At 39.2% G+C, this 27,042-nt stretch overlaps 1 protein-coding gene across 2 annotated transcripts in view; it reads right to left on the reverse strand.

Moving 5' to 3' along the window:
- Positions 1-1,318: 1,318 nt before the first annotated feature.
- Positions 1,319-27,042, reverse strand: part of LOC149817870 (nucleoporin (DUF3414)) — a 113,450-nt gene continuing 87,726 nt past the window's right edge. For both annotated transcript variants that reach the window (XM_089985996.1, XM_089985997.1), the window contains 6 exons: positions 11,862-11,969; positions 11,673-11,731; positions 4,126-4,510; positions 2,422-3,978; positions 1,992-2,199; positions 1,319-1,842 (listed from right to left, as the gene is read on the reverse strand). In XM_089985996.1, the coding sequence (XP_089842122.1) occupies positions 1,736-1,842; positions 1,992-2,199; positions 2,422-3,978; positions 4,126-4,510; positions 11,673-11,731; positions 11,862-11,969 (2,424 nt within the window). In that variant the 3' untranslated portion in view covers positions 1,319-1,735. The remainder of the gene's footprint in view (positions 1,843-1,991; positions 2,200-2,421; positions 3,979-4,125; positions 4,511-11,672; positions 11,732-11,861; positions 11,970-27,042) is intronic.

Here is a 27,042-nt window from a genome sequence, read left to right on the forward strand (position 1 = left end):
ACACCAATCAAAACCAAAATAACCAGGAAACAAAATAAAAACGATGAGCAATGAGTGAAACGAAAGTGAGGATGCAAGTATTGAAAATTAGTAGAAACGAGAAGCGTGATACAATTGTGAAGAGACACTAAAAAGCAAACACATAAGAAGCAATATGAACCAGGAGTGGAAGCAAAGAGAAACAACATAAAATAGAATCAACAAGCTTGTTATAGAAAAAGATATTTGTAATGCGAAAAATGTAAGAAATAACCAAAAAATAAGTGATAACCAACAGGAGGCAAGAGAGAAAGGATAAAGAAGAGAGAGGGAATCCATTTGAGAAACAAGGACATATGCGAGCTTTTCACTAAAGGGAAGCATGTTTCCCATACCTTCCTCTCTTTTCAAGTGAAAAGTTCCCATTTCCGTATCATGTTTCCGATGAAACAAACTTCCCCATGTAGGGAGAAGTGTCCAGTAACTATGGAAAAACAGTAACTTGTATTTAATTAACTGTAATTACCTTCCAACTTTAATCTAATTCCTCAGTCACAGGGCGGATTAGACTAGCTTAAAATGTAATCAAACCAACTTGGAGCCAGCCTGAACCCAACTTGAGCCAACCCTAAGGGGGCATTGGTCCGTGGACAGGAGAGGACAAGGAGACAATGTCCAGTCCAGTCCTGTCTGCAGACAAACCTGGACAAGGGCGTTTTTTTTTTCAAAGGTGACCACACTGTCCTGTCCTGTCCCGTCCTGTTCTAGGGGGGAGGGCCAAACAGCATGGGAGAACAAAACACATATATGCAGGATGCAGTGTCCTGCCCATCTGGGTGTCCCGCATTTGCATGGGCGTGCTGGCACTCTGGGACCCTACGAACTGACCCTTCGACCCTAAGCATCGAAATTTGCTCACATGAGAACAGAAAGCACATCACAGATTCACGACGACAAAAAATAAACAGGATACAGCTTAGAAGCGTGTAACTGCAGCACAAAGCTCCACGTCGTACAAAAACGTCACTAATATCACGCATTTAAAAAAAAAAAATGAGAAAAATGTGACAGCTTGACGGATGTAAGAAGCATCCACAACCATGATTCATAGAAAATATTGCCATTAGCCAATAAAAGCAAAAAACACAGCACTACCATGTTATGAACTTCACTTAATCTCAATAATTTCTAAAATTTATAACTTGTTTCTTATATTTAATTCATTTGTTTATTTTGCCAAGATTTTCTTGACAAAAGCCCACGAAAGATGATCACCTTGCTGGTTTTCACTTTTGTTACTGCGTGTGAAAATGAATGCAAGGAAACGAAGGGATGGCCATTCGAGCTAAAATTTTCTTCGCTTGAAGCATCGAAACTAGTTCAGAACTTAATTTTAAAGCTTTACATACTAATCAAAGAAACACAAAATACAAAGGTGTCTTAGCAGCAGCCAATTGACTTTTTTGTTCAAACAATATAACCGCGCACCGGATTTTGCTATTCTCAGATGAGATGTTTTCTCTCCACAACGAGTTGCTATGAAAAACAGCACCGGCTTCAACAGGATGGTAAGAGTGAAATTTTTTGCGTCCATCAACCAATTCTGATACGCATTTCAGTTGTATCTTCAAAAAGAAATCCAACTGAACTACCCAAGACATTAATGCCAATGCCGCGTCAACATTGCCAGAGATTCGACAACTTGGAACACTTGTTGTGGCAGAACAGAAAAGCTACCAATAAATCATGATTGAATTCAGCTGCATGAGATCCCATCTATTTGCAACAAGTCAGGGTATACAAGCACTATTATCTGCTTCACGCATTTCAACGAGGTTTCTAAGAACGTATGCCCTTCCGACGCTGAAACAAGGGAAAAGTTATATTTATCAGTCTAGTGAAACATTTGTGGAATATGCTGCATATGAAACTTCCAACATGACCGATGTACACTATAGATGAGAGTCCCCAAAAAGGAAGCATATGCATATACAACAGACAAAAATTGTTACCTTTAAACAAAGCTTTGATTTCTTTGAAGAAATCTTCAATCCTAGCAGACATTGGTCTCATTCCACAAGTTTGAGACACACAAAGTTCAAGATATAAAGCTTTTTCCATTATTTGCAGTAGCAAAAGACAAACAATCTTGACATCAGGCGGAACAGCTGCTGATTTCTTGCTTTCAAGCAATTCTGTAACAATTGCAACTGCCTGATCCTGTGCCACAAGCGCTTCAAAGTCAGCCATAAATACTGAGGCTAGCAAAAGTCTTTCTAATCATGCTAAGGCAGAACTGGGTGGATTCAGCAAATAACAGATAATCAGCAATAAACATGAGAGACTTTGTGAGATCCAGATACGAAGTGGATCTCACAAAGTCCAAGAGACCAAGTACAGTAACTCTGAATTGCATCAAATGCATAAAAAGTTAAAACCTACCTGTAAACCATGAAGTATCTCAGGCATGGGAAGCTCAGGAAAATGTGCAAAATCAATCACTCCAACATCCTCTGCCGATCCGGCTGCAGCCATTGCTTGCATACACAAAAATCTTAAAAGTAGAGCAGCAATTCTGTATATCTGCATAGCAGTAAGATAAGAAAAGTATGTATGAGGTCCAGATACAATAGTTTCATCAGCTTTGTCCTGGATTGCAGGTGACAGTTTTGTGCTTGGGAGAGCCAGTATCTTGTCTTTGGTTACACAACAAATGGTTAAAATTGAAAACCATCCATACTTGCTATGAACAGATGAGGGCCTTCTACAAAACTCTCTCTCTTCTTTGAGTGTTGGAGGGCAGAAAAAAGACGCATTCTTACTTGGGGCCTCCCCAAAGTGCTGTCCTCCCTTGCTAATAAATGCCAAAAGATGAATAATTCTCTCCCTCAGCTGCGATTCCAAAATCCGCATTGTTTTCGACCATGTCCGATGTTTAGAAAGTTCACAAATTAAAAGAAGAGCATTCTCTGTTTCTCTCAATGCGATTAAAGAAGTTTGAGGCTTCTGAATTCTGGCTCTCTTCTTGTCATGATCATCTGTGGGAAAGTTTGGGGCTGACAAGTAAGACATCAAATGGGGATTTTCTAAAAAAAAATATGATGTAGCTTCTTCCACAATTGTCTCAGATGAGGAATCATCTCCTAATGAATTGATCATAGCAGCAAGAATAGCCATGCCAAGTTCCCATACATGCCTATATCTTTTCTGGTTGGAAGTTGTCGAAAAGTCATTTTCTATCCTAGAATTTGATGAATGCTGATTATCCTCCAAAGAGAGGTTAAGTAATACCTTCAGACACGACATAAAGTCGGCATGATGAAGCATCTCAGCACCACCTCTAATACGTGCTAATGTCAGAAAGAATTTTAAGATCATGGAAACAGAAGCAGAAGAGTTGACTTGCTGAAGCAGCTGCATTATGAGTTGTAGTGGTAAATGCTTCCGTAAAACAGGAAGCCATGTGTTAGAAGCCAAAAACCCATTTATTATGACATCTACTGCAACCAATGAGAGGTTGCAATATTCAGCAGTTTCAAGAGCACTACAGAGAACAGGTAACAGCCCCAAACTCATCATTGAGATTTCACCCGCAGAATAATCAACAAATGTAGTTGACTTTTCTAAATGAAGAGATCTGATGAACTTAACGGATAGCAAAATCAGTGTGAGCAGATATTTGACAACCTTTTTCTGCCTGACAGAGAATGACTTGACATCAACTAATCCTTTGAGATTTGAGCTTGCAGTCTTGATGACCAACAGACATACTGATGGAACATGCCGCCTGTTGCTAGATGGTGAAATTTGACCATACAGACTAGTCACAAGGTGCAACAATAGTTCTGTTTGAGCTTCCAAAATATTTTGTTCCATAGTATCAATGCCATAATCTGAAATGTCAGCTTTTTGCAAACATTTGCACAAGTAGTCGACAGAAGACTCCAGGAATGCCTGCGAGGAACCTTGATCATGTGCTGCTGGTTTGGCTTCTGTTGACTGCAAGAAGTGTGAGAATCACAAACGACGGACAAGAAAAGTAGAAGAATAGAACTGATGCCAGCAGACAAGAAACCAAAACTACCTGACTTTACAGATACAACAAGATAAGCAACTGGTTTCGCTTTCTGAAAAACAAGTACTTACACTTCTCTTATATATACACAAGAGCAATGTCAAAGATTTCAGTGCAGACACCTGGGAATCTGCAAGAAATGCCATCAAATTTGCATTTTCCATGCATGACAACATACTTTCCGCTATTGCCTTCAATTCCTTACATTCTGATGGAAGCCAAAAATCCAACCCCAAGTTGATCTGTATGCTAGTGGTGTCAAACAGATAATTAGCATGACCAGGTTGTTGAACTACAGTGGGTTGTCTAGGTTTATTTGACTGCCAAGGGTTCAACTGCAGGAGAATTTGTGAGAGCTCTTTCAGCGGACCAGAAGAAAACTGCAGCACGTCTAATTCTCCATGAATATGATGGCAAAGATCGCTCACTATTTGTATTTTTAGATCATGCGTTGAACTGCAAAATATAAAGACAAATGCATATGCATAAAAAATATATCACCTGAAGAGTTTTAAGCTAATTTCAGTCAACCCATTGAGACAAAGGATAGAACACCAAACAAGAAACCATGTGGGTGCCTCCACAAATGCTATGAATTGAAAGATTCTTTCAATCTTCATTACCTTTTTTTAAGACTTTGAGGTAATCCAAAAATATTGACCTTGTATAATTAGGTGTGATTTGGCTACATGAATATGGAAATCAAACACAACAGGAAAGTACAATATGGCAGGGCCAGAATAACATATGTTAAATGGCAAGAAAAATAGTGAAAACTGAAAAGTCAATGGAACAAACTAGGGTATCAAAAGTAATTCTTTTTGAGAGGAACATGAACATCCTCAATTAGTACTAGTGAAGGTTCCGACCAAGCACCCTCTTAAGCAAAAACATCAGGAGATTAATTTTTCATATGGAAGAGGAAGGAAAATAAAGAATATGGGGGGATCATCCTCATACATTATGTACAAAGAAAGCAGTAACCGCCTTGGCAAAGCAAACAAACAAGCAGAAAGCATACAAACCATTAAAGAATAAAAAACATACAAAAAATGAAATACATTGGGAAATCAAAATACTACATGGATGGTTCAGCAGTAGCTAATGATTGAATATGAAATAATTAAGAATCAACTCAAGGTAAGTTACTAGAATCCAATCCCACCATTGGAAGAAATCTCTTGTGGCAGGCTGATAGCACAGTCCCATCATCATACATCACCTCTAGAAGGAAAAATGACAAGGTTGTTTTTCCAACATATTAAGGCATACTTAGTAAAAAGATGAAAGTTGAATATATTTTCTGTGATTTCTGGTTGATTTTACAAAAACAAGCAAACAGAGGTCCGAATTCACTAGGAAGCGGAAGCAGAAAACAATACAGGAAGCGGAAGCGAGGCATTTTAAATTTTATAGGAAGCGGGAAGCGAAGTATTAATTTAAAAGCGAAATATTAAAAAAAATAAAGCAATATGGTAATTGAATAGGAATCGAACAAGAAACAAAAAAAACTAAAATAAAATTGATCATTCTTATATTTTGTGATTTTTCAGTAAAAGAGTTAAATTTTTGTTAAAATTTAACAATGATGGTTACTAATTTAAAGAAAGTACATGGAAAGTGAGTGAAAGCGTGAGAAAATACATGAAAAACATGAAAAGAAACGTGAGAAAAGCATATAGGAAGCATAGATCATGTGTGTGGGAAGCATAGAAGAAGCGTGGGGGAATCGAGATTCCCATGTAGTTTCCGAAGCGAAGAGTATCGTGCTTCCGAAGCGAGTTTCTGGGAAGCGAGCTTCCCACCTTCCTTAGAAGCTTTCAGTAAGCAATACAAGCATAAATTGTAATATTTGAAGCAAGTAAACTGATTATACAACAAACCTAATGAGGGATGAATTGATACATGATATGCTTGTATGATAGCATGATTTGAAAATGCAAAAGGGAATACATGAAGTGAATTGTGAATAAATGTCTGAAAATTTACATGTTTGCATTAACACGCTTAACAAGAGAGTTAATTAAGAAATCAAAGTGAAATTAATTTTTTGTATCTTATTGAAAGAGTAACCATGGTACTTAGTGACTCTGTGGGGATATTGTTTTAGCACGAAAAGTTGCTCTGTCCCCCATCCACAAAGTCTGTGATAGGGAGAACTATCACGATTTGTCTGCGGTATGGTAGGTAAGACTCATGAGAAAGAACTGATATATCAGGTCGCAGGAGGTTGAGAACTCTCTCTAATTTATTATTTCCTTTCTCCGGAGATAATACTAGTGTTGCGGTGTCACGCAGGTTAATAAGATACAACTGCTTGAATATACAATCCTGAATTGTACCTTCAAACTGGAAGAGTCTATGTTGTACCCACAAACAGGTGATATTCGCAAGTAAAAACAAGAATGTGAAATGCATGTACATAAAACATTGCATGCATTTAAGCGAAAAAATGATAATTGAAGATAAGAATTTACTCACACCACTGAAATGGTAAGTGCATGCATCTTGTATATGTTTATGTATTCCTTAAATGTTCATGCATGTGCATAATTTGTTGCATTGTTGCAAATCTTAACATGAATGAATGTGCATTAAGTTGATTTGCAATTTTTTTAGCATGATTTTATATTATTGTTTGCTAAGATATGTGTTGTATGATTGATGTGCGAGGTTGTTTTTCTATGTATCCTGATTTCGTGCATTTATTTAAAGTATGTTATTTTCTACGAGGCTTTCACGAGTATGACCCGTTTTATGGGGTTTCAAGTAAATTATGATGTATAACAGCAGAGCGGATGCGGAATGCTTGAGCAGCGTTGAAAGCCGGTCTTCCTTTCCTGGAAATAATTTTAAAAAAATAATTATTGTTATCAAAATACTCTGATATGTATTTTAAATTATTGGGACTTAATTAAATCTTAATGTTATTCACATTTTAATTCAGTTATGATGATAGATTGTATTGTAACCCTCCCAGAATGTTTAACCTAAAGAAAAAAAGTTGGTTTCGCTGTTTAAAAAAGAAAAAAAAAACTCTGAAATTTTAGAGTTGAAATTTTGGGGTGTTACAGAATGCTATCAGAGCGGGATAAAAACATTAGCTCATGACACGTCCAACAGTCCGTCATCGCTCGCTAAGTAGGTTTAATTGTTTATTGATTTAATTATACTGTTATTATTTGATATAAATTATTTGTGCGATTGAAAACCTAAAAAAAGATAATTTCGTGGACAAAATTTCTTTAAGGTAGAATGTAACACCTGTGAATTTTGTTTATTTTAACTTTTAAATTTAAGCAAAATTCAAGTTAAATTCAGGCGAAATTCAAGAGTTTAAGTTGATCTAAGACTCTAGTTAGGTATGTTATGAGTTGTAAATCTCGTAAGTGATCAGATACGATGAGTTCGGTTACGCGTTGGTTGACAAAATGCAATTTTTAAAATTGACCAATCTCCATTTTGGGTTTTCCGACTTGGAGAAGGTTCAGAATTTCGTTGTTTAAAATTGACTAGGTTATATTTTGGACAAAAACTAGGTTCCTTATAAGACCCAGAGGGTCACGCCCAGCCCATTGGGGTGTCATGTGCCTACGTGGTGGCCCACAGGGGTTCAGGGGTGGCCAATGGCTTTTATGGATCGTGGATGAGTCATATTCATATCCAAACATTAATATTTGGATCCAATATTTATTTGGACTTCGTTTATGGATATTGATCTTTAATTAAGTGTTGGATTTGAAATTAATGTTTGGTACCTAGGTCCAAACCAACATGGATTGGATTCAGTCCAGAGTTTTCGAATCTGGATCACTCGGATTGGACCCAAGTGGGGCGCCACCTAGCTGGGGCCCACTTGATATTCTAGAGACCTCATGATAGAAGATCTCCAAACATCTTGAGAGGGTTCTAGAGAGGGTGGGACGCCCCCCTTAGTGGATGCCACAATTAATTAAAGATTAATGTTTTATTTCTAGGAAAACACTTAAAGAGACCAAGAGTGGTTTAAAGTCTTTTTAAAAAAGGAGCTTGAATAGAGGTTGAAGACTATATTGGAGAGCCTTCTAAAAGGGATGCCCCACCTAGTGGGGCCCACGTATGGTTGTTGGAGATAGGTTCTATCTCTAGAAGCTAGAAGGAGGCCCAATAGGAGGGGACGCCCCCCCCCCTCCCTATGGTGTTATTTAAGCTACCTCTCCCAATTGCAGTGCATCTCTTCTCTCTTCTTCCTCATATCTCCTTCTTCCTCCCAACCTTTGAGGTAGTAAGGACCTCCATTAGAAACACTGCAACTACCATGGAGAAGACCGAAATCAACTCGGAAGGAGGTGTGTGGAGGAAAAAGCGACGGTTTCATTGTGAGAAAAGCATTTTCGATAGGGATTTCTACTTACATGATGTTCGATTTCGGGGTGCGCATACCCTCTTTTGATCCAGAGCTTGGATCTACATGTGATCTATGCCTAAAACGACTATGGCTATTAGATCTATGTGAAAAAGATTTTTGAAAACCCAAAACAGTGTTTTGGTGAATCGATTTTGAGAAAACGTTTTTGAAGAAAGTTAGTTTAGAAAAGGCAAAATCGATTGTTGTAGATTGGTTTTTTTGTTTGATACAGGTTGTTGCGAGCACGTTAATGGATTATATCATGTGAGAAAAGAGAATATTGATGTTATCATGTCTGCAATAATCTGAAATATTATGATTTAGTTTATTCATGTAATTAGTGTTAAATATGGATTAAAGATTAGATTTATGTTGTATTATGTTTTACCAATGAGATTTACGAATTTTTAATGGCAGATCAACATGAAAAAAGACTAAATATTATTGTGTATTTACTAATGAATCATGCTTTAATGTCACGTTTAGCCTATGGTTTATGGTTTTATCAAGAGTTCTAATAGCCTTGGACTGTTGTTTCCATTCGTGACCCGACCGATTTTCAAAATAATTTTGTTTATCTTATAACACGGATCAGAAAAAAATAAATAAATATATTGTGATATTCTACACATCCGGAGATTGATTCTAGCATGTTATTTTATTTGATTTGGATTTGTTTTGAGGGAGAAACACTCACTATAATACAACACAGTTTTTATGCTCTGGTTACAAGGTTGTTCTGACTAGTCATTTTGAAAGTCCCAAAAACCTATTCAAAACAGATGAAATAAAATCATGAAAAAGTTATGATAGATCCAACATATAGAATAAGATATTGTAAAACGCATTTTGTAAAAAGAGTTACCAGTAAATCCACGAAAATTCTGCAAGTTGAAATTTTTTTTGCAGATTGCAGAAACTGGTCTTTTATATTTCCAGAATAGTATGTGGTTACAGAATTTTGATAATTTCTTAATAACCGATTTTCGAGATCTGTTTTTTAGGGTGTTTTCCCAACATATTAAGGCATACTCAATAAAAAGATGAAAGTTGAATATGTTTTCTATGATTTCGGGTTGATTTTACAAAAATAAGCAAACAGATGTTCGAATTTACCTCACTTGTTTATTCATATGCCTAAGTCTTTTTCAGTCGACAATTCATGTTAAATAATACATGAAACATAAATTATGATATTTGATGTAGGTAAACTAATTATACAATAAACCTAATGAGGCATGAAATTGGCAATGTCTGAATGTACTTGTGCCATGTGTACTTGCATAAAATTTAAAATTGATATGTCTGCGATTGAATGTATGCACGAATTGATACATGATATGCTTGTATGATAGCATGATCTGAAAATGCATAAGTGCATACATGAAGTGAATTGTGAATAAATGCCATGTTTGAATTGTGCATGCATAAACATGAATGATTAGTCTACCCCGACTGTGTAAATGCTTGGTGATTACATTACGTGTATAATTTTATGGTAGAGACTAATCAAAAGCATGCATAGAGTACCATGAATATTATGATATATGAACTAAGAATGTGTTTACATTGACATATTTAACAAGAGAGTTAATTAAGAAATCAAAGTGAAATTAATTCTCTTGTGGCTTATTGAAAGAATAAGCATGGTACTTAGTGACTTTGTGAGGATATTGTTTTAATACGAAAGGTGGGTTTGTCCCTCATTCACAGAGTCTGCAACAGGAAGAACTACCATGATTTGTTTACGATGTGGTAGGTAAGACTCATGAGAAAAAACTGATATATCAGGTTGAAGGAGGTTAAGAACTCTCTGTAATTTATTCTTTCCCTTCTTCGGAGATAATACCAGTGTTGGGGTGTCACGCAGGTTAATAAGTTACAATTGCTTGAATGTACAAACCTGTGTCGTACCTCCAAACCGGAAGAGTTCGTGTTGTACCCACAGACAAGTGATATTGGCAAGTGAAAACAAGAATGTGAAATGCATGTACATAGAACATTGCATGCATCATTTAAGCAAGAAAATGACATGAAGAACTCGCATCACTGAAATGGCAAGTTCATGCATCTTGCATATGCTCATGCATTTCTATAAATATTCATCATGTGCATAATTGCAAATCTTAGCATGAATGAATGTGCATTAAGTTGACTTGCTATTTTGTTATTTAGCAAGATTTTATGTTATTACCTGTTAAGATATGTGTTGTATAATTGATGTGTGAGGTTGTGTTTAAATGTATTTTGATATATAGCCTAACGAGTAAATCTGCACAGTGCCAACATTTTGTTAAAGAAATTATGCTCGACTAGTTGAGACAGCAGGTTCAGTTCGGTAGCAAGTATGCAAGAAGACGGGTGTGCAGGTTTGATTAGGGGGATTTAGAAGGATAGTTTTTTGAAACATTAAGATCCCAAATTGTGCAAGTTTTTTCTTTTGCTAGGTCAAGGCAAAAAACAACAAGGACTAAGGAAAAAGGGCAAATTTTGAGAGGAAAGCAAAATCATGAAGGTATGCAAGACACAAACCTTATTTATAAAGATCCAGTATTTGCTTTTGCATCATTCACATCTAGTTTCTTCTTTGAATTACATATCAAAGCTTTCTCTTTTGTCCTGCTTATTATGTTGCCTGTTATTTGTATATCATTTGTTATTCAGCATCTACAATATAGGTTTCTAATAATTTACAATACAATAAGATGCATTGCCTATTTTCTTTTAGGACATATGATGTAATACTCACTTTACAAACATTGTTAACTACTACTATAAGGGAAGAGCAAAGACAAAATACTTGAATCCTCAATCATATGAGTTGTAGCCTCACTACCTCTAATCCATGCTGATTCAAGCATGTCTACTTCAATTCATATATTCATTGGCATTGATATTCCAATAGGTGAGAAGTAAAAGGAAACTTCAGCGCTGGTAATACACCAGCAGGCACCTAAATATGCAGATGAAAGCACAAGCACTGACATAAAAACAAGCTACATAAGAAAATGGCACTAACCACAAAGATGGCTGAAAATATACAACTGTGAAGAAGTAAATGGACTGAACTTTTCATGTGTGAAACATCAGAGCAATGCATAATAGATCTATATGTGAGAGGGAAGTCAATAGACTCAATACGATATCTTATTGTTGCCAACATAGATATAAAATTGAATGATTGCATATAGCATCAAAAATCCAAAAAGCCAAGAACAGTGGGTTCTCTACCTACAATCACGCGAGGAATGTCGAGCTAGTAGTTCAAGAAACACCGGTTGCTCACTCAACTGCATTAACACCGACAACAAGAAAATGTATACAAATGAGAACACATAACAGATCATCAGTGAAAATGACTATGAGGTTACTCAACAAATTCCCAGCAAACAAAATCTTTCAACCACATCCTTTTATTACCTTTTTTGCTATCACATGAATCATATCAACACACGCCAGAGACAAACTACCAACTTCACCAGCTAACAATTTTCCAATTAAATGTACAATACATAAGCTCCCAGTCATCTGTGGATATAGGACAGGTAAGTTCCATTAGAAGAAACACATGACAAAAATTGTACACAAGTACAAAAAAAATGTTGAGAACCAAAAACATAAGTTGAGATTATTGTTAAATTGTATTATATATTGAAATGAAACAAGATGTGCACAATCACAATGCCAACAATGGGCTACACAAGTGCACAATCACAATAGGATCTCAAATGGATTAAATACAAGCTCACAAAGGAGAGACACAATATCACAATCTCAAAAGAAACGATATAAAAATAAATATTTTTATATTACCACACAAATTGCTTGTGAAAAGCATAGCATTACAAGAAGTAAGCAAGAGAGGGAGGGTGTCCAACATGCTTGTGAAAAGCATAGCATTACAAGAAGTAGTGAGGCTCTATTTATAGTCTCATATGCAAGAGAGGGAGACAGTCCATCGTTGGACCGTGTCCAATGGTCATATTTATGACCATTGGGGGCAGTCCACCGACTAGTTGGACTGCCACCCAACAATCATATTGACTTTACAATAAAAATAACAGAAAAGTAAAAATAAAATAAAAGACTCTACTGTCCCTAGTTGACTGTATTCAATTACAGGACAATAAATAACCAAAATACCCCTGATATAGATACATTGTATAAATATATGTATATCAGTTAAATACAAAATATATACACTGTATTTTAACTTATATATGGGAGGTTGGACAGCATTGAACCAAGTCAACTTTGTTGACTTGGAGGCCCAACGGCTAGAAATCCAGCTGTTGGGGGCTTCCCCTCTCTCTATTCTCTCTCTCTTGGCTCTCCTCTCTCCCTCTTATGTGTATAAATAGGGGTCAATCCCCTTTGTAAATGTATGTTTCTTGCATGCTAGAAATCCAGCACTAGTGATTGTGTCCTTGTTGACACTTGTGCTTGTGTATTGCACTCGGTGGTGAGTAATTTGTTGGTACTTGAAGGTGTTCAACCCCTCTTTACATGGTATCAGAGCTTGGAACTATTAAAGCCTATTTGAAGATCTTCTTAAAGTGTTAGTGATCTTGCCAGAGTTTGAAGTGATCGTGTAAACCATTGGTGGAGTGCTTGTGTTCCACATATTGCTCTTTCTTCTCCTCTCTTCCATCTTCACTTCTTATCTTCGCTTTTTATCCTCCTCTCTTAGCCCTTGTAAAATGGATGACAATGATAATGTCATCATCAAACCCATAAAACTCAATGATTTCAATTATGTAACATGGGCTTTTATTATGAAGCACCTTATTTGGGGAAAAGGGTTATGGAGACTAGTAGATGGATCTGATCTAGAACCTAAATCGAAAATGAAAAGACCAAGGTTATCACCTCTTATGAGAAATAGTTGAAGGAATGGAGGAAAGGAATGGAGGATGGGACATGCCAAGATCATCTCTTAGCTTATTAGTAGTGTAGATGTTAAAATATGTTTGAGCCTTGCCAAATTTGAGCATGTAACAAATCTTGGGATCAGTGTTGTTAAAAACGCGCCTCAAGGCGCAAAAAGCGCACCTCGCCTCGAGGCGAGGCCCTTTTCGCCTTGAGGCGCACTTAAAAAGCGCAACGTCATTAAAGCGTACGCCTCATGCACCTTGAGGCGAGGCGCGCCTCAAAGTGAGGCGCGCATTAAAAATCGGATGGCCCGGACCCGAGTTCGACCCAGATCCGGGCCTGTATTCTCGAAAGATCGAGAACCTGTGTCTTTAAAAAAGACACAGGCGCTTCAGGGCAAGGGAAAGCCCTCGCCCCTTCTCTCTCCACTCTGTCCCCTCTCGTCCCCCGCCACTACTGTCGCCGGCCACCACCCGTCATCGATCATCGCTTCTTCTTTCCTCTGCTGAGAAGGCATCGGCGACTGTGTTTTATAATCTAAATGTATCCAAAGTCTAGTATTTTCCAAATTTGGAAAAATTTTATAATCTTAGTGATTTCTCTTCTGAAGACTGTGTTTTTGAAAAAATAAGAGATTGCCATTTAATGATAGGACTTTTGTTTCATCTAGACCACTTGAGCTAGTGCTTCGGATGTTTAAGGTGCAACACCTATTTTATCTAAAGGGAGATATGCTTATTATGTTATCTTTGTGGGTGATTTTACTAGATATACTTTTTTAAGCATAAATCAAAAGCCTTTTCCCATTTTCAAAACTTTCATAAATTAGTTACAATAGGTTTGAAAATAAAAATTTTATATTTCAGACTGATTCAGGGGGAGAATTTGTCTCAAATGAATTTAAAAATTATCTTACTCTGCATGGTATCACACAACAAAGATTTTGTCCTCACACCACAACAAAATGATTTGGCCAAAAGAAAACATAGACACATCATCGAAACTTCAAGGACCTTGCTTATTGCCAATCATGTGCCAAAAAATTTTTGGGCAAAAGTTGTCCTAACCTCTGTCTATCTTATAAACAGAATGCCCTCTTCTTCTTTATAAAACATTTTTCCTATTGAAAAACTTGTTAAAATCTCCCCTGACTATGTCAGATTACGAGTCTTTGGTTGCAAATGTTTTGTATTAACCAACAAAAAATATAAATTTTCACCTAGAGTTATTTTTTGTGATTTCCTTAGTTATGCTAATAACCAAAAAGGATATCGATGTTATGATCCTAAAAATGAAAAATTATATATTTCTAGGAATGTTACATTTTTAGAAAAAAAAATATTTCTTTGAAAAAAATCAAGCTAAGGAAGTAACTCAGTACTCTTTTTATTTGTCCTTAGGTTCAACCACAAGATGTTACTGCATGTGAATATGATTTTGAAAATGTTATTGAATCAAGAGATAATGAGTCTCATGATGATCAATCTTGCTTACAATATTCTAGATAGGGCATCAAAAACTTCCATGTGCACTTGAAAAATTTTCTAACTTAAACAAAAAAGACCTGCAAACTAGGAAATCATCTAAAGTTTCACAACCTACATCTAAGTTTGTATCATATGACTCTTTTTCATCCAAATATCAAACATGCATAGCTCTAATACATTCATATATAGAACCCTCTTCATACACTCAAGCCAAAGATCACTCAGAATGAGTTAAGGCCACGAAAGTATAATTAGATGTATTAGAGAAGGCTCATACTTGGACTATTCAAAATCTCCCTGAGAGAAAGAAACTCATAGGTTGTAGATAGATATATAAGATAAAAATCAAGAGTAATGGGACCCTTGAGAGATACATGTAATGAAATCAAGTGTTCTTAACACACCTCGAACAAGAGGCCAATGCAAATCCCACAAAGGGCAAAGCACAAAAGAAACTTAGGGGCTTAGAACACATACAACAATATAAAAAATATGTTTATTCACTTGGAAATGCATAAAAATGCATTAGAATACAAGAGGGTCAAAGTCCCATATTCATACGAAAGGGGGAGTGAGGAGCTCTAAGATATAGTTGTTGGGAGACTCCCCAACGGCTAGAAATCTAGTTGTTGGGAGCAAGGTTGCCAGACTAGGAAGCGGAAGCGGAAAACGATACGGAAAGTGGAAGCGATAAGCAATGCATTTTAAAATGTAGAGGAAGCGAGAAGCGAGGAATAAAAAAAAGAAATATTAGAATTGAATGAGAATCAAAAGGAAACACAAATAAAAATTAAAATAAGTGACTTCTATTAAATTTCATAATTTTTTAGTGTAAGAATTAAATTTTTAACAAAATCTAAAAATGTTGACTGCCAATTTAGAGAAAGCACATGGAAGTGGGTGAGAAGAGTGAAAGACAACACAAAAAACATGAAAAGTTGAGTAAGAGAACATATAAGAAGGATAGATGAAGAATGTGGAAAGCATAGGAAAAGTGTGGAGGAATCGAGGCTCTCATCAAGTTTTGGAAGCGAAGAGTATCGCGCTTCCGATGCGAGTTTTCGGAAAGTGAGCTTCCCACCTATCTAAGAAGCTTCCGGTAACTATGGTCCCCCTGCCGACGACAGGGGGCTCATCCCCCCTGTCGGTCGATCCCAAAGAGGGAAGCAGGGGGGAAGTCCCCCTGCCAACGACAGGCAACAACAAGGGGCTCAACCCCCCTATCGGTCGATCCCTCATGGAGAAGAAGAAGATGAGGCAGAAGGAAAAGAAAAGAGGAGGGGAGGTGGGTGCGCACCTGGGGGTCGCCGGAGCGGAAGGCGGTGGCGGTGAGTCGCCGACACCTTCGCAGCAGAGAGAAGGAAGGAGGTGGCCGACAGCGAGTCTGGGGGGTCGTCGTGTAGAGAGGCGTCGCCGGCGAGGGTTATCGTTGGTGAAGGTCGCTGGCACGATCGTCGGAGCTCGAAGGCCGCCTGTCGGCTTCGATCGTCAGCGTCTCCAATCGCAGGCGACAACAAGAGAGAGACGAAGCAGAGGGGAGAGAAGGGGAGAAGGTGGTGGCCGACGACTTCCATCGTCGGCGCCCGACCGTCACGAGACAGAGACAGGAGAGGTAGAGAGGAGAGAGAATGAGAGAGGAAGAAGGGGGAGGAGGTTCTCCTTGAAACCCTTGCCTCGCTGTCTTTAAAAGACATGGGAGGTGGTGCCTCCCTTTTGGGTCGGGGTCAGGTCCGGATCCGACCCGAATCCAAGCTTTTTTTTTAAGTTGTTACATCCTACCCTCCTTAAAATAACTTCATCCGCGAAATTTCTATTGCATAAATTCCTCCGCGAAAATTTTTCCCTGATATTTGACCATTCGTCAGCCGAATCTTTGTTCGAGTTCCTGGCCATCCTTGGAGTAAACAAGGAATACCCCATATCAAAATCTCAGGAAGCTCGAAAAAGAAGCCAAAAACATTTCTACTATTTATGTGTAACATGAGTACTTTACAAAAAACTCAGCAATGATGATACATAAGCAGAACGTGTCAAGCCACTTAACTTAACAATGCTAAAAACATCTATAAAACGAGAAAAATTATATACTCAGCACGATGTGGATGCTAAATGGTCAAGAATTCTTACTTCCCTTAGCTCTGATACCAAGTTGTAACGCCCCAAATTTCAAACTTGCGAACCTTTTCAGAAAAACAGGCAAGAGACTAGAAATATCTCTTTCATTTAGAGTTTGTTTATGAAATCAGCGAAAGATTTTTCTTTTGTTAAATCAAAAGGCAAGCTGACAACTTTGGGCACGTTAGCTAAAAGAACCAAAACTCACAAAATTAGGGTATCCTAAGGAAAATCCGTTACAAACCCAAAGAGTCCAGGACGCGAGCTAAGAGCAGGAAGAAGTCTTGAAGTCATCTTACAATCGCGCCATCGCCCGTCACCTGTACCCATAGAATGAGTTAGTTTCGCGAAAAACTAGTAAGTGCACAAGAGAGACTACAGGAAACTGAATTAAGTACATTTAATTCAGTATGCTGAGCAGTTTAAAGCAGATATGCAGTTAAACAGGTAAGCAGTACAACAAGATAAGCAATGCAAACGCATAAGTAGTGCAAGCGAGTAAGTAGTGCAAGAGCGTCAGTAGTGCAAATGCGTAAGTAGTGCAAACAGTAAGAAGTTCAAAGCAAGTAAGCAGCGCAACTGACAAATGCAGCATACGATTCAATTGATCGTAGGTTGTGAACTACCACGCAACTAGCTTATTCTCGTTCCTAGAACGGGATCTCTGCATCTAATCCAGGTCATCGTTTATCGCTCTCACTACTTCTAACAAACGCTTTATCTTGAACCACCTTAAATTATTCCCATCTCTCACGGCCTTACGTGGCCAACTGTCACCGGTTATGACTCACTAAGGCGTCATACTTCCTCAGAAAAGTCCACCCTTCCGTAGAAGGTCCAAAATATGATCATGATCTAAAATTGCTAAAGATCTGATTCTCACATCAGGGATCAGCATGTAATCATGCAAAAGCAGAAAGCCAAAACCCTAGATTCATAAGTGGCTATCTCAAACAATCTCAGAAGATCATCACAGCTCACTATAACTTTTTATGGTAAGCAAAAACACAAGATCCACGTCGGATCGCTCGGTCCGAAAGATATACGACCTGACAGGGAATTACCGTCCTAAAGGGTATACCTGGTCTTGGACCATACACTTCCTCACAGAAGTTCATCGTCTTTGAGGTTACCCGTTCGTGGACAGTGTACATCCTCACAGTGAAACCTTTGGGAAATCGGTCCCCAACAAATGCCATATCCAATGAAAATCATTGCGATACACGCATCAACGCAAATGACCTCTCTCAGGATCGATAGCCACTATTACAATCAACAAGATCAACGCCGGATTACCTGGTCTGAAAAATGTATAAACTCACAAGGAATTTTGCCCTAGATGGTATACCTGGTCTTGGACCATACACTTCCTCACAGGAGTTCACCATCTTCGCGGCTACCCGTTCGTGGACAGTGTACATCCTCACAGAGAATCTACCACTCTAGCCGGTTACCTGGTCTTGATCATACACGCCCTCGCAGATAATCCTTTAGAGATCAGGTCCTTAACAGATATCATACTCAGTGATACATCCATCAATACAATCGACTGCTCCGAACAATTGGCCGCTCTTAGGGTCAGTAACCACCAATATGGGCACAAGCATGAATATAAGCAATATGTAGTGCATCACTGCACATGGTAAAACAAAACACACGAGAACATGCAGATATGGCAGTCCAACTGATTCTATAGGCGGAGAGTAACTAACTCTATCTGACAGCCAAATAAAACAATTGAATAAGACAAGCACTCATAACAATGCTCGTAATACATACAATTATCATCAAATGACTCAGTCCATCAGCAAGTAATTAAATTAATCGTAAGGCATAAACCATTGCATCGCAAGCCATTCATCAGCAATCATACGGCATCAGTTACATCACAATATGTAAGCAGCTTATAAGAAAAGTAGCCACATCAATCCTACTTGCCACCAGTTCGTAGATTACGAGTTGTATGCAATCACATCAATCATAAGAGATGCAAGCCAACAAGTGCTACGTTACAACAAGCACCAAGCAGTTCGACCAAGGAATAAAGCAAGTCATATGCTAATACATAGCAACTTGCATAATGTTATTATTATAAGCACTTAACTAGTATGAGAAGCTAGTTATTACTTAGCAAAGAATAGTGTAAGCAGTTTAACAACTAGAGTGACGCCTCGACAAGCGGGTACAGCTCAACGAGTAGCATACTGAACTACCGAGCAAGCAAGCAATCGACCAGTGTGAACAGACTTTATGTTTCGATATTACTGGTCTGCGGGTACGCGTAGGCAAAACGTAGAAACAACTGAGACTAGTTCGGGCATCTGTTATTCCATGTATTTTCAATAACCCGAATAGCTAGTTGAGTCTGCTCCAAAGGGGACGGCTTTAGCCGAGAGAGGATTCCCCAGAGGCTGAAAAGCAGTGCCACGCATGCATCCAACTTCTGCAGAAGTGTTGAGCTAACTATTGTAGCCCCTTTCCCCTTAACTCCAATGACTGGGGAGGTCGGATCATTGCCCGTGGGGTGGTTGTTAACATGTCCATTGGAATTTTGTACCGCCCTGTCCTCTCCCTTGACAGACAACCAGAAGCGAATAGGTGTGTTAAGGGTTGCTTAACTAACGACCCATCCTATGATGTGGTCTTTAAACCACTCGAGCATCTTGCCTGTGAAGGCGAATGTGAGGCCATTTATATGATTACAGCATTGTGCATTTAGCACTGTTTGAGGTCGCACGACCGTCTCATCCGATCATCGCAGTACTAGACGCGTCGTGCACGACTACAAGTACTCTAGGATGAAGGGAGTATAGCTCCTCAATAGAAGCCTCAACAGGAGTGTTTCACAAAGATGTAATGTTTATCTTTTGAAACAATAGTACCTTGTGCCAATATTATGCATGCGATTTTGTAGAATCTCACATGCTATCGGGGTATCTACATGACTCACATGACTCGATACCGACCTCGATAGACGGGATACGCGTTTCTCAACAGAACACCCGCTAAGAAGTTCGCTCGAACCCCCAATTCGTGGTCACTCGAGATATGCCGAATAGACTAACAGAACCAGCCAATCGCATCCTTCCAAATGCTTCGATTTGGGGTAGTCTTTGATGCTTTTGCACAGCTCCCTAAAATCTCAAGTCGACTCTGCGAGACTGCGTACACGAAGAGCCAGGATCTTTGCGAGGTATCCATCTCCTTAGACGAGGATGTAATGCTAGCTCTCAACTCTACTCTCGTCGCAAGAGAGAGAGTGGTAAATGCCCCTTACATCCTCCACAAGGATGCCTTTAAGGCATACGTAAAGAGCAAGAATTTATACGTCGTCTGCAATAGCAAGGCAATACCAACACATATGCAAAAGCAAGAGCCTAGGCGCAGAGCGCGACGGCAAGGTAAAAACGGTAAGCAGGAGTGCAACGCAAGATCTCGACGCAATGCGCGACGACAAGTAAAAATTGTAAGCAGGAGTGCAACGCAAATCCTCTGCGCGATGCGCAACAGCAAAATAAAGGACAAGGATCGCGAAACCGCGTCCATGAGTTAAATGTGTACTCGTATAAATATATATATATATACATATATATATTTAATGGTCCCTTTTTAGTTAATTGAACTTAATTCAATTATCCAAGTCTTCCGTGCAATCTTCCCCTACCTTTGAGAGTTGCAAGTTTGCTGGCATCTGCAAGCGTAAGCGATGGACGGCTCGGGTCGCAAAGCGCGAGCAAGATCTGTCGCACGAGCTGCAAAAGTAACAATCTTAGCAAGCTAATACCAAAATAGAAGGTCAGGGGCAATGTCGTCGTCTTGATGTAAGGGAAGCAGAGGCAGGGGCATCGTGCACATGTGCACCTGCTATAAGCGCAAAAAGCAAGGACAAGGCCACGAGCCCCTGCTGACATGCTGTCAGCAAACAACGGGGAGGCAAGAGGGTTGCTCCCCTGCCCTCAGAAAGCAAGGGTAGGCAGGGTTGCGCCCCTGCATTATGAAGGCAACGAGGGAGGCCGAGGTGTCACCCTGCTTGCCAGAAGAGCAAAGAGATAGGGAACCCAACCCCCACCTGTTAGCACAAAGGAGGAGGCAGGAGGCTTCGCCCCTGCCTGACGCCCGAGAAGAGGGAGCAGAGAGGGGCTCGGCCCCCTACCCTGCCGTAACAGGTAGCAGAGAGGGGCCCGGCCCCTCCTGCATGGTACAAAGGCAGGGAGGGTCGAGCCCTCCCCTGCGAAGATCGAAGGCAGGGAGGGCTCGAGCCCCTCCCTACGATTGACAGAGGCAGGGAGGGTCGGACCCTCCCCTGCGCACCTAAATAGGGGAACCGAAAAAGGGGCAGGGGCCGATGGCCCCTGCTAGGAAAAATAGCAGAGAGAGAGAAAGAGACGCAGAAGCCCCCCCTGCGGCTTTTGGAAGAAGAGGCATGGGCCAAAGGCCCCTGTCGGCTTGCTTAACAGCGAGGGGTGCTCGGCACCACCCTCTAGGGAGGCCCAGAGCAAGAAGCAAGGGGGGAGTCCCCCTGCCGACGAGTGGCGACGACAGGGGGCTTTGCCCCCCTGTCAGTGGACCCAAAGAGAGAGGCAGGGGGTCCCCCCTACAGACGGCAGGCGACGACAGGGGGCTCAGCCCCCTTGTGGGTCGATCCCAAAGAGGGAAGCAGAGGGGAAGTCCCCCTGCTGACGACATGCAACGACAGGGGGCTCAACCCCCCTGTCGGTCGATCCCTCACGGAGAAGAAGAAGAGGAGGCGGAAGGAAAAGAAAAGAGGAGGGGAGGTGGGTGTGTACCTGGGGGTTGCCGGAGCGGAAGGCGGTGGCGGTGAGTTGCTGGCGCCTTCGCAGCAGAGAGAAGGAAGGAGGTGACCGACAGCGAGTCTGGGGGTCGTCGAGTAGAGAGGCGTCGTCTGCGAGGGTTATCGCTGGTGAAGGTCGTTGGCACGATCGTCGGAGCTCGGAGGGCGCCTGTCAGCTTCGATCGCCGGTGTCTCCAATCGCAGGCGACAGCGAGAGAGAGACAAAGCAGAGGGGAGAGAAGGGGAGAAGGTGGTGGCCGACGACTTCCATCGTCGAGGCCCGACTGTCACGGGACAGAGACAGGAGAGGTAAAGAGGAGAGAGAACGAGAGAGGAAGAAGGGTGCGAGGGTTCTCCTTGAAACCCTTGCCTCGCTGCCTTCAAAAGACATGGGAGGCGGTGCCTTCCTTTTGGGTCCGGGTTCGGATCCGACCCGAATCCAAACTTTCTTTTTTAAGTTGTTACAAGAACTCTCATTGCAGTTGCGTCGATTAAAAATTGGCCTATATATCAAATGGATGTTAAAAATATTTTTTTAAATGACAATCTTGAAGAAGAAATGTTGATGGAGGTACCTTCTGGTACGAAGATATCTCAAGAGAAAGCTCTTCGTCTAGAAAAGACATTGTATGGCCTAAAACAAGCTCTCAAAGCTTGGTATGATAAATTTAGTGATGTTATGTTTAATATTGGTTTTAGATATTGTTTGACTGACACAGCTTTGTTTGTTAAGAATTTCGATGCAGGTATTCTCATCTTACTTCTCTATGTGGATGATATGCTAATCACTAGAGGGGATAAACAAGGAATTCATAATATTAAAAATATTCTTAAAAATAGTTTTGAAATGATTGTTTTAGGGTTTTTAAAGATATTTTTTGGGAATAGAGGTTGCTTATTCCCCTAGAAGGTATTTATGGTATCAATCTAAGTTAGATTTTGTCATTATTCTCAGGTCTGGAATATCAGATGACAAAAAGGTTAACACTCCTAAAGTAACAAATGTCAAAATGAAGATTGATGACGGGGAACCTCTGAATGATCTGACCCCTTATCGACAGTTTATCAGAGCACTTTATTACTTAACTATTACTAGACCTGATATATCACACGTACACACAGCTAGTCATTTTCAGCATGCTCCTACATCTGTTCACATGTGAGTTGTTTTGAGTATTACTAGATATCTAAGAAAGATTGGGGAGGTAATCTTAATAACCGACACTCAATTACGGGATTTTTTGTTTTCATGGGTGATTCATTAATCTCATGGAGGTACAAATAGCAGTAGAAGGTCACCATCTCCTCAACTAAAGCTGAGTACCACAATGAAGGTGGTGTGGCTGAGAAAATTATTGACTTATATGAGAATCAAAATTCTAGGAGTATCAAAGATGTGTTGCAGCAACAATTGCTAGCAACAACACTTTTCACGAAAGAACAAAGCACATTGTGATGGACTGTGACTATGTTCGAGATGAATATCTTCAAGGAGTCATTGATCTACCCTATGTCACATCTGAATACCAGCTAGCAGATTTTTATACCAAACCTCTCTTTGCTCCTAGATTTCATATACTCTTAGGCAAACTTTGGGTCATCGTGTCGTAAGTTTTAAAGGGAGTGTTAAATTGTACATATATGTATATAATATAATGTATGTATGTATTATATATATACATATTATATATATACACATATTGTATATATATATATATGGGAGGTTGTCCAGCATTGGACCAAGTCAACAATATATACATATGTATGTATGTATGTATTATATATATACATATTATATATATACACATATTATATATATATGGGAGGTTGGACAACATTGGACCAAGTCAACTTGTTGACTTGGAGGCCCAACGGCTGGATTTCCCGTCGTTGGACTAAGGCCCAACAGCTAGAAATCCAGTCGTCGGGCCTTGTCCCCTCTCTCTATGCTCTCCGGGCTCTCTTCTCTCTCTCTTATGTGTATAAATAGGGTTCTATCCCCCTTGTAAATGTATGCTTCTTGCATACTTGTTCTTCAATAAAGGATTTTATTTTTTATCTTTTGTGTATGCCCACTTGTGATTGTGTCCTTGTTGACACTTGTGCTTGTGTATTGCACTTAGTGGTGAATGATTTGTTGGTACTTGAAGGTGTTCAACCCCTCTTTACAATTATCATTTATTCATTTATGATCAAAATGTTGATCCCTGTGTGACTTGACAATCTTATGTCCAGCATATCCATGTTGAGACATCTAACACTCAAAACAACACACTTCTTGATACACGATTATTTTCAAACTTCAAAACGCCTGACACAATTGGATGTGCTGGAAATCATGTGTCAAGTGCTCAACATTCCATGTGAGGTGTATGAACACTTCAAAAAATCAAGAAGTGTTGATACAATAAACCATCTTTTATTTTCTCAAGTATCGGTGTATAATGAACAACGATAACCTCCAACACCAAATAACCGTTTTTTTATTTTCTAAAGACCCTAGCAATCTTCACCTGTACTATCTTTTATTTTCTCAAATACTCTATATCTAATGTTCATGCACACATATATACCCATGTCCATGTATCTAACTTTTTCAAAGAGAAATATCTGACACTTTGTACCATGGTTGCCAGTTGAGGAAGCGGGAGCGGGAAGCGATACGGGAAGCGATACTGGAAGTGGGAGTGGGAAGCGAGGCACTTTCAAAATTTTAGGAAGCGGGGAAGTGTGGGACCACTTAGGACCGATTCGGGAAGTGTCTCGGAAGCGACCTAGGAAGCGTCTCGGAAGCGACCTAGGAAGCGTCTCGGAAGCGAGGGGGAAGCGAAAAAAATAAAAATAAAAAATAAAAAATGCAAAAAAAATGAAAAAAAAACAGGGGAAGCGTGAAGGAAGCGAGGGGGAAGCGTGATGGGAAGTGTGCTTCCCATTAAAGGGAAGTGTGTCCCCCATTAAAGGGAAACGCGTCCCCCATTAAAGGGAAGTGTGCTTCCCAAAAAAGGGGGACGCTTCCCCCCACGCTTCGGAAGCGCGACGTTTCGCGCTTCCGAAGCGCGCTTCCGGTAACCCTGCTTTGTACCAATGTCAGGCATCAACACTCGTAATTAATGCCCAAGTAACATAGTTTGATCCAAAGATAAAAACAAAACCTCCAAAATTTGTGAGACTACACATAAAATTCATTTCAAACAAAAAATACATGCACGAATACACATACACATCTGAAAAGATATCTGTGGCTATAGATTGTAACATACTAGCTAAAAGAAAATCATAGGTGCAAGATTTATGAGCTCATTCTTAGGAAACACGTTTTGGATTTGTTAAGCATTCAGAAAATTCTTGAAAAATAGTAGGGTCTACAAGGTAGCATGGAACTTAGGATAGTAGCCAATTTTTCAATTGTTTTTTTTATAGTCAACTGATTTTTGATGAATAAATTACATTCAAATATGGAGTACAATAAATAAAGAAAATAAGCCATTACAAAAGTAAAAAATGACAAGTAATAGAGAAAAACCAAAGAGAACAAACACCCCCAAACTCACAATGTGATGGCTAATAGTTTGTTAAGAATAAAAAGAACCTCAGGAGATGAGAAACTTTGTAAAGTAATTAACAAGTTGAAATATGAAGGAAATGCAAGACAATGTGAGAACCCCACTAGGATACTCCTCATTATGATAGGATTATTTTTTATTACCATCAACTTTAGTAGTAACTAAAAACAATGACGAGCATTGACTTGACGACCAAAACCTCCTGGCCAACCAACTAGGCTCTCTTTCTCTCTCTCAACCTCTTCCTTTCTACTTCTACTACTCCACAACCCCTCTTTTTTTTTCTTATTGTCATCCTTTTCCTCATCCTCCTCCCCATTCCTCTTCCTCTCCTTCACCTCCTCCGTCCTCTTCCTCTTCATTTTTTCTCCTCAACTGCATGTTTCTCTTCCCCTTTAGACCTGTCACATGGGTACAGGTATATATATATATATATATATATATATATATATATATATATATATATATATATATATATAGTTATATAGTTATATATTTATTTATTTATATAAGTAATGTTTTTAATGAAGAAAGAGAATCTGATATTTTTTTAACATGAGAAGGGGCAAAGTGAAATTTTTTAAAAGCAAATAAAAAGGAAAGAGGGATTGAGATATTTTTTTTGTTATAAAGGGGAAAGTGGTACTTCGTAACACCCATCTCTCTCTCTCTCTCTCTCTCTCTCTCTCTCTCTCTCTCTCTCTCTCTCTCTCTCTCTCTCTCTCTCTCTTGATAGGGCCATTATGGCATGGTATGTTGAGAATTTAAAAAATGACATTTAAATCCAACAAAATTTCTATGTAATTTTTAAAAAGTTTCTAAAGCAAATTATTTTGGCACGCCAATGCCCCTCATCTGTCTTGACATATACAACTTAAAATGTGAACCCATGAGCGAAAGAAAACACAATATTCAAGGCCATGATGCTCTTTATCTTTCATATAATATATGTACGGAAATGACTTTTTAATTGGAACAAGTGAGGAGAAGGACATGATGCTAGATGTTATAATAATAGCAGGTAGTAATAAAAAAAAAGGAGCATGCATTTTGTAGGCAAACTCCGCCCAAGAGAAACTTTAATCTTCTTAGCTACTGTCTGACATATTTGACCTTTGGGTGGAGTGGGAGTCAATGAACCACAAGGTTGTGTCTATACCTGAAATGATTGTTGGTCCTTTTCTCTTATTTACCTATCTTCACAAAATCACTTAGAGAGTGGCTTGCTTGCTTCCTTTCCTAAAGGAATGGGAAATCTTTCTCCTATTGCATGAATCAAACTTTCCATTTCATCTGGGAAAAGTCATCTCTTTCTCAACCATACCTTTCAGGTTTCACTTGAACCAATAGTGTTTCAAGGGCTTACCAGAAATGTCAGAAAGGAAGGAGGTATCGGCAAACCGCTCATTATACAGATAGGCATGATGAGGAATGCTGTTTTAAATGCTTATGTAAGAATTATAGGACCTTCTTCAATCATAAAATAAAACTCTAGGAATTTTTGAACAAGGTGGTGACTCAAAGACTTATGCAAATCATTATTTAGGAAAGATATTTTAACATGATATCTTGTTATTAAATCAATAAATGCAATAGCAGTAAGCGCAATGACAATGATCATTCACCGAACAAGGGCAAAAGGCCTATCATAGTCTACTTCATACTACTGAATAAATCTTTTGGCTACAAAGCAAGCTTTGTAATGCAAGAAACTAACCAAGTTTCATCCTCTAGCCTTGAAACACATTTGCATCTAACAGTTTTCTTCCCAA

Source organism: Nuphar pumila, chromosome 13, assembly GCF_984573655.1.
Source record: "Nuphar pumila chromosome 13, dmNupPumi1.hap1.1, whole genome shotgun sequence".
Classification (NCBI taxonomy): Eukaryota; Viridiplantae; Streptophyta; class Magnoliopsida; order Nymphaeales; family Nymphaeaceae; genus Nuphar; species Nuphar pumila.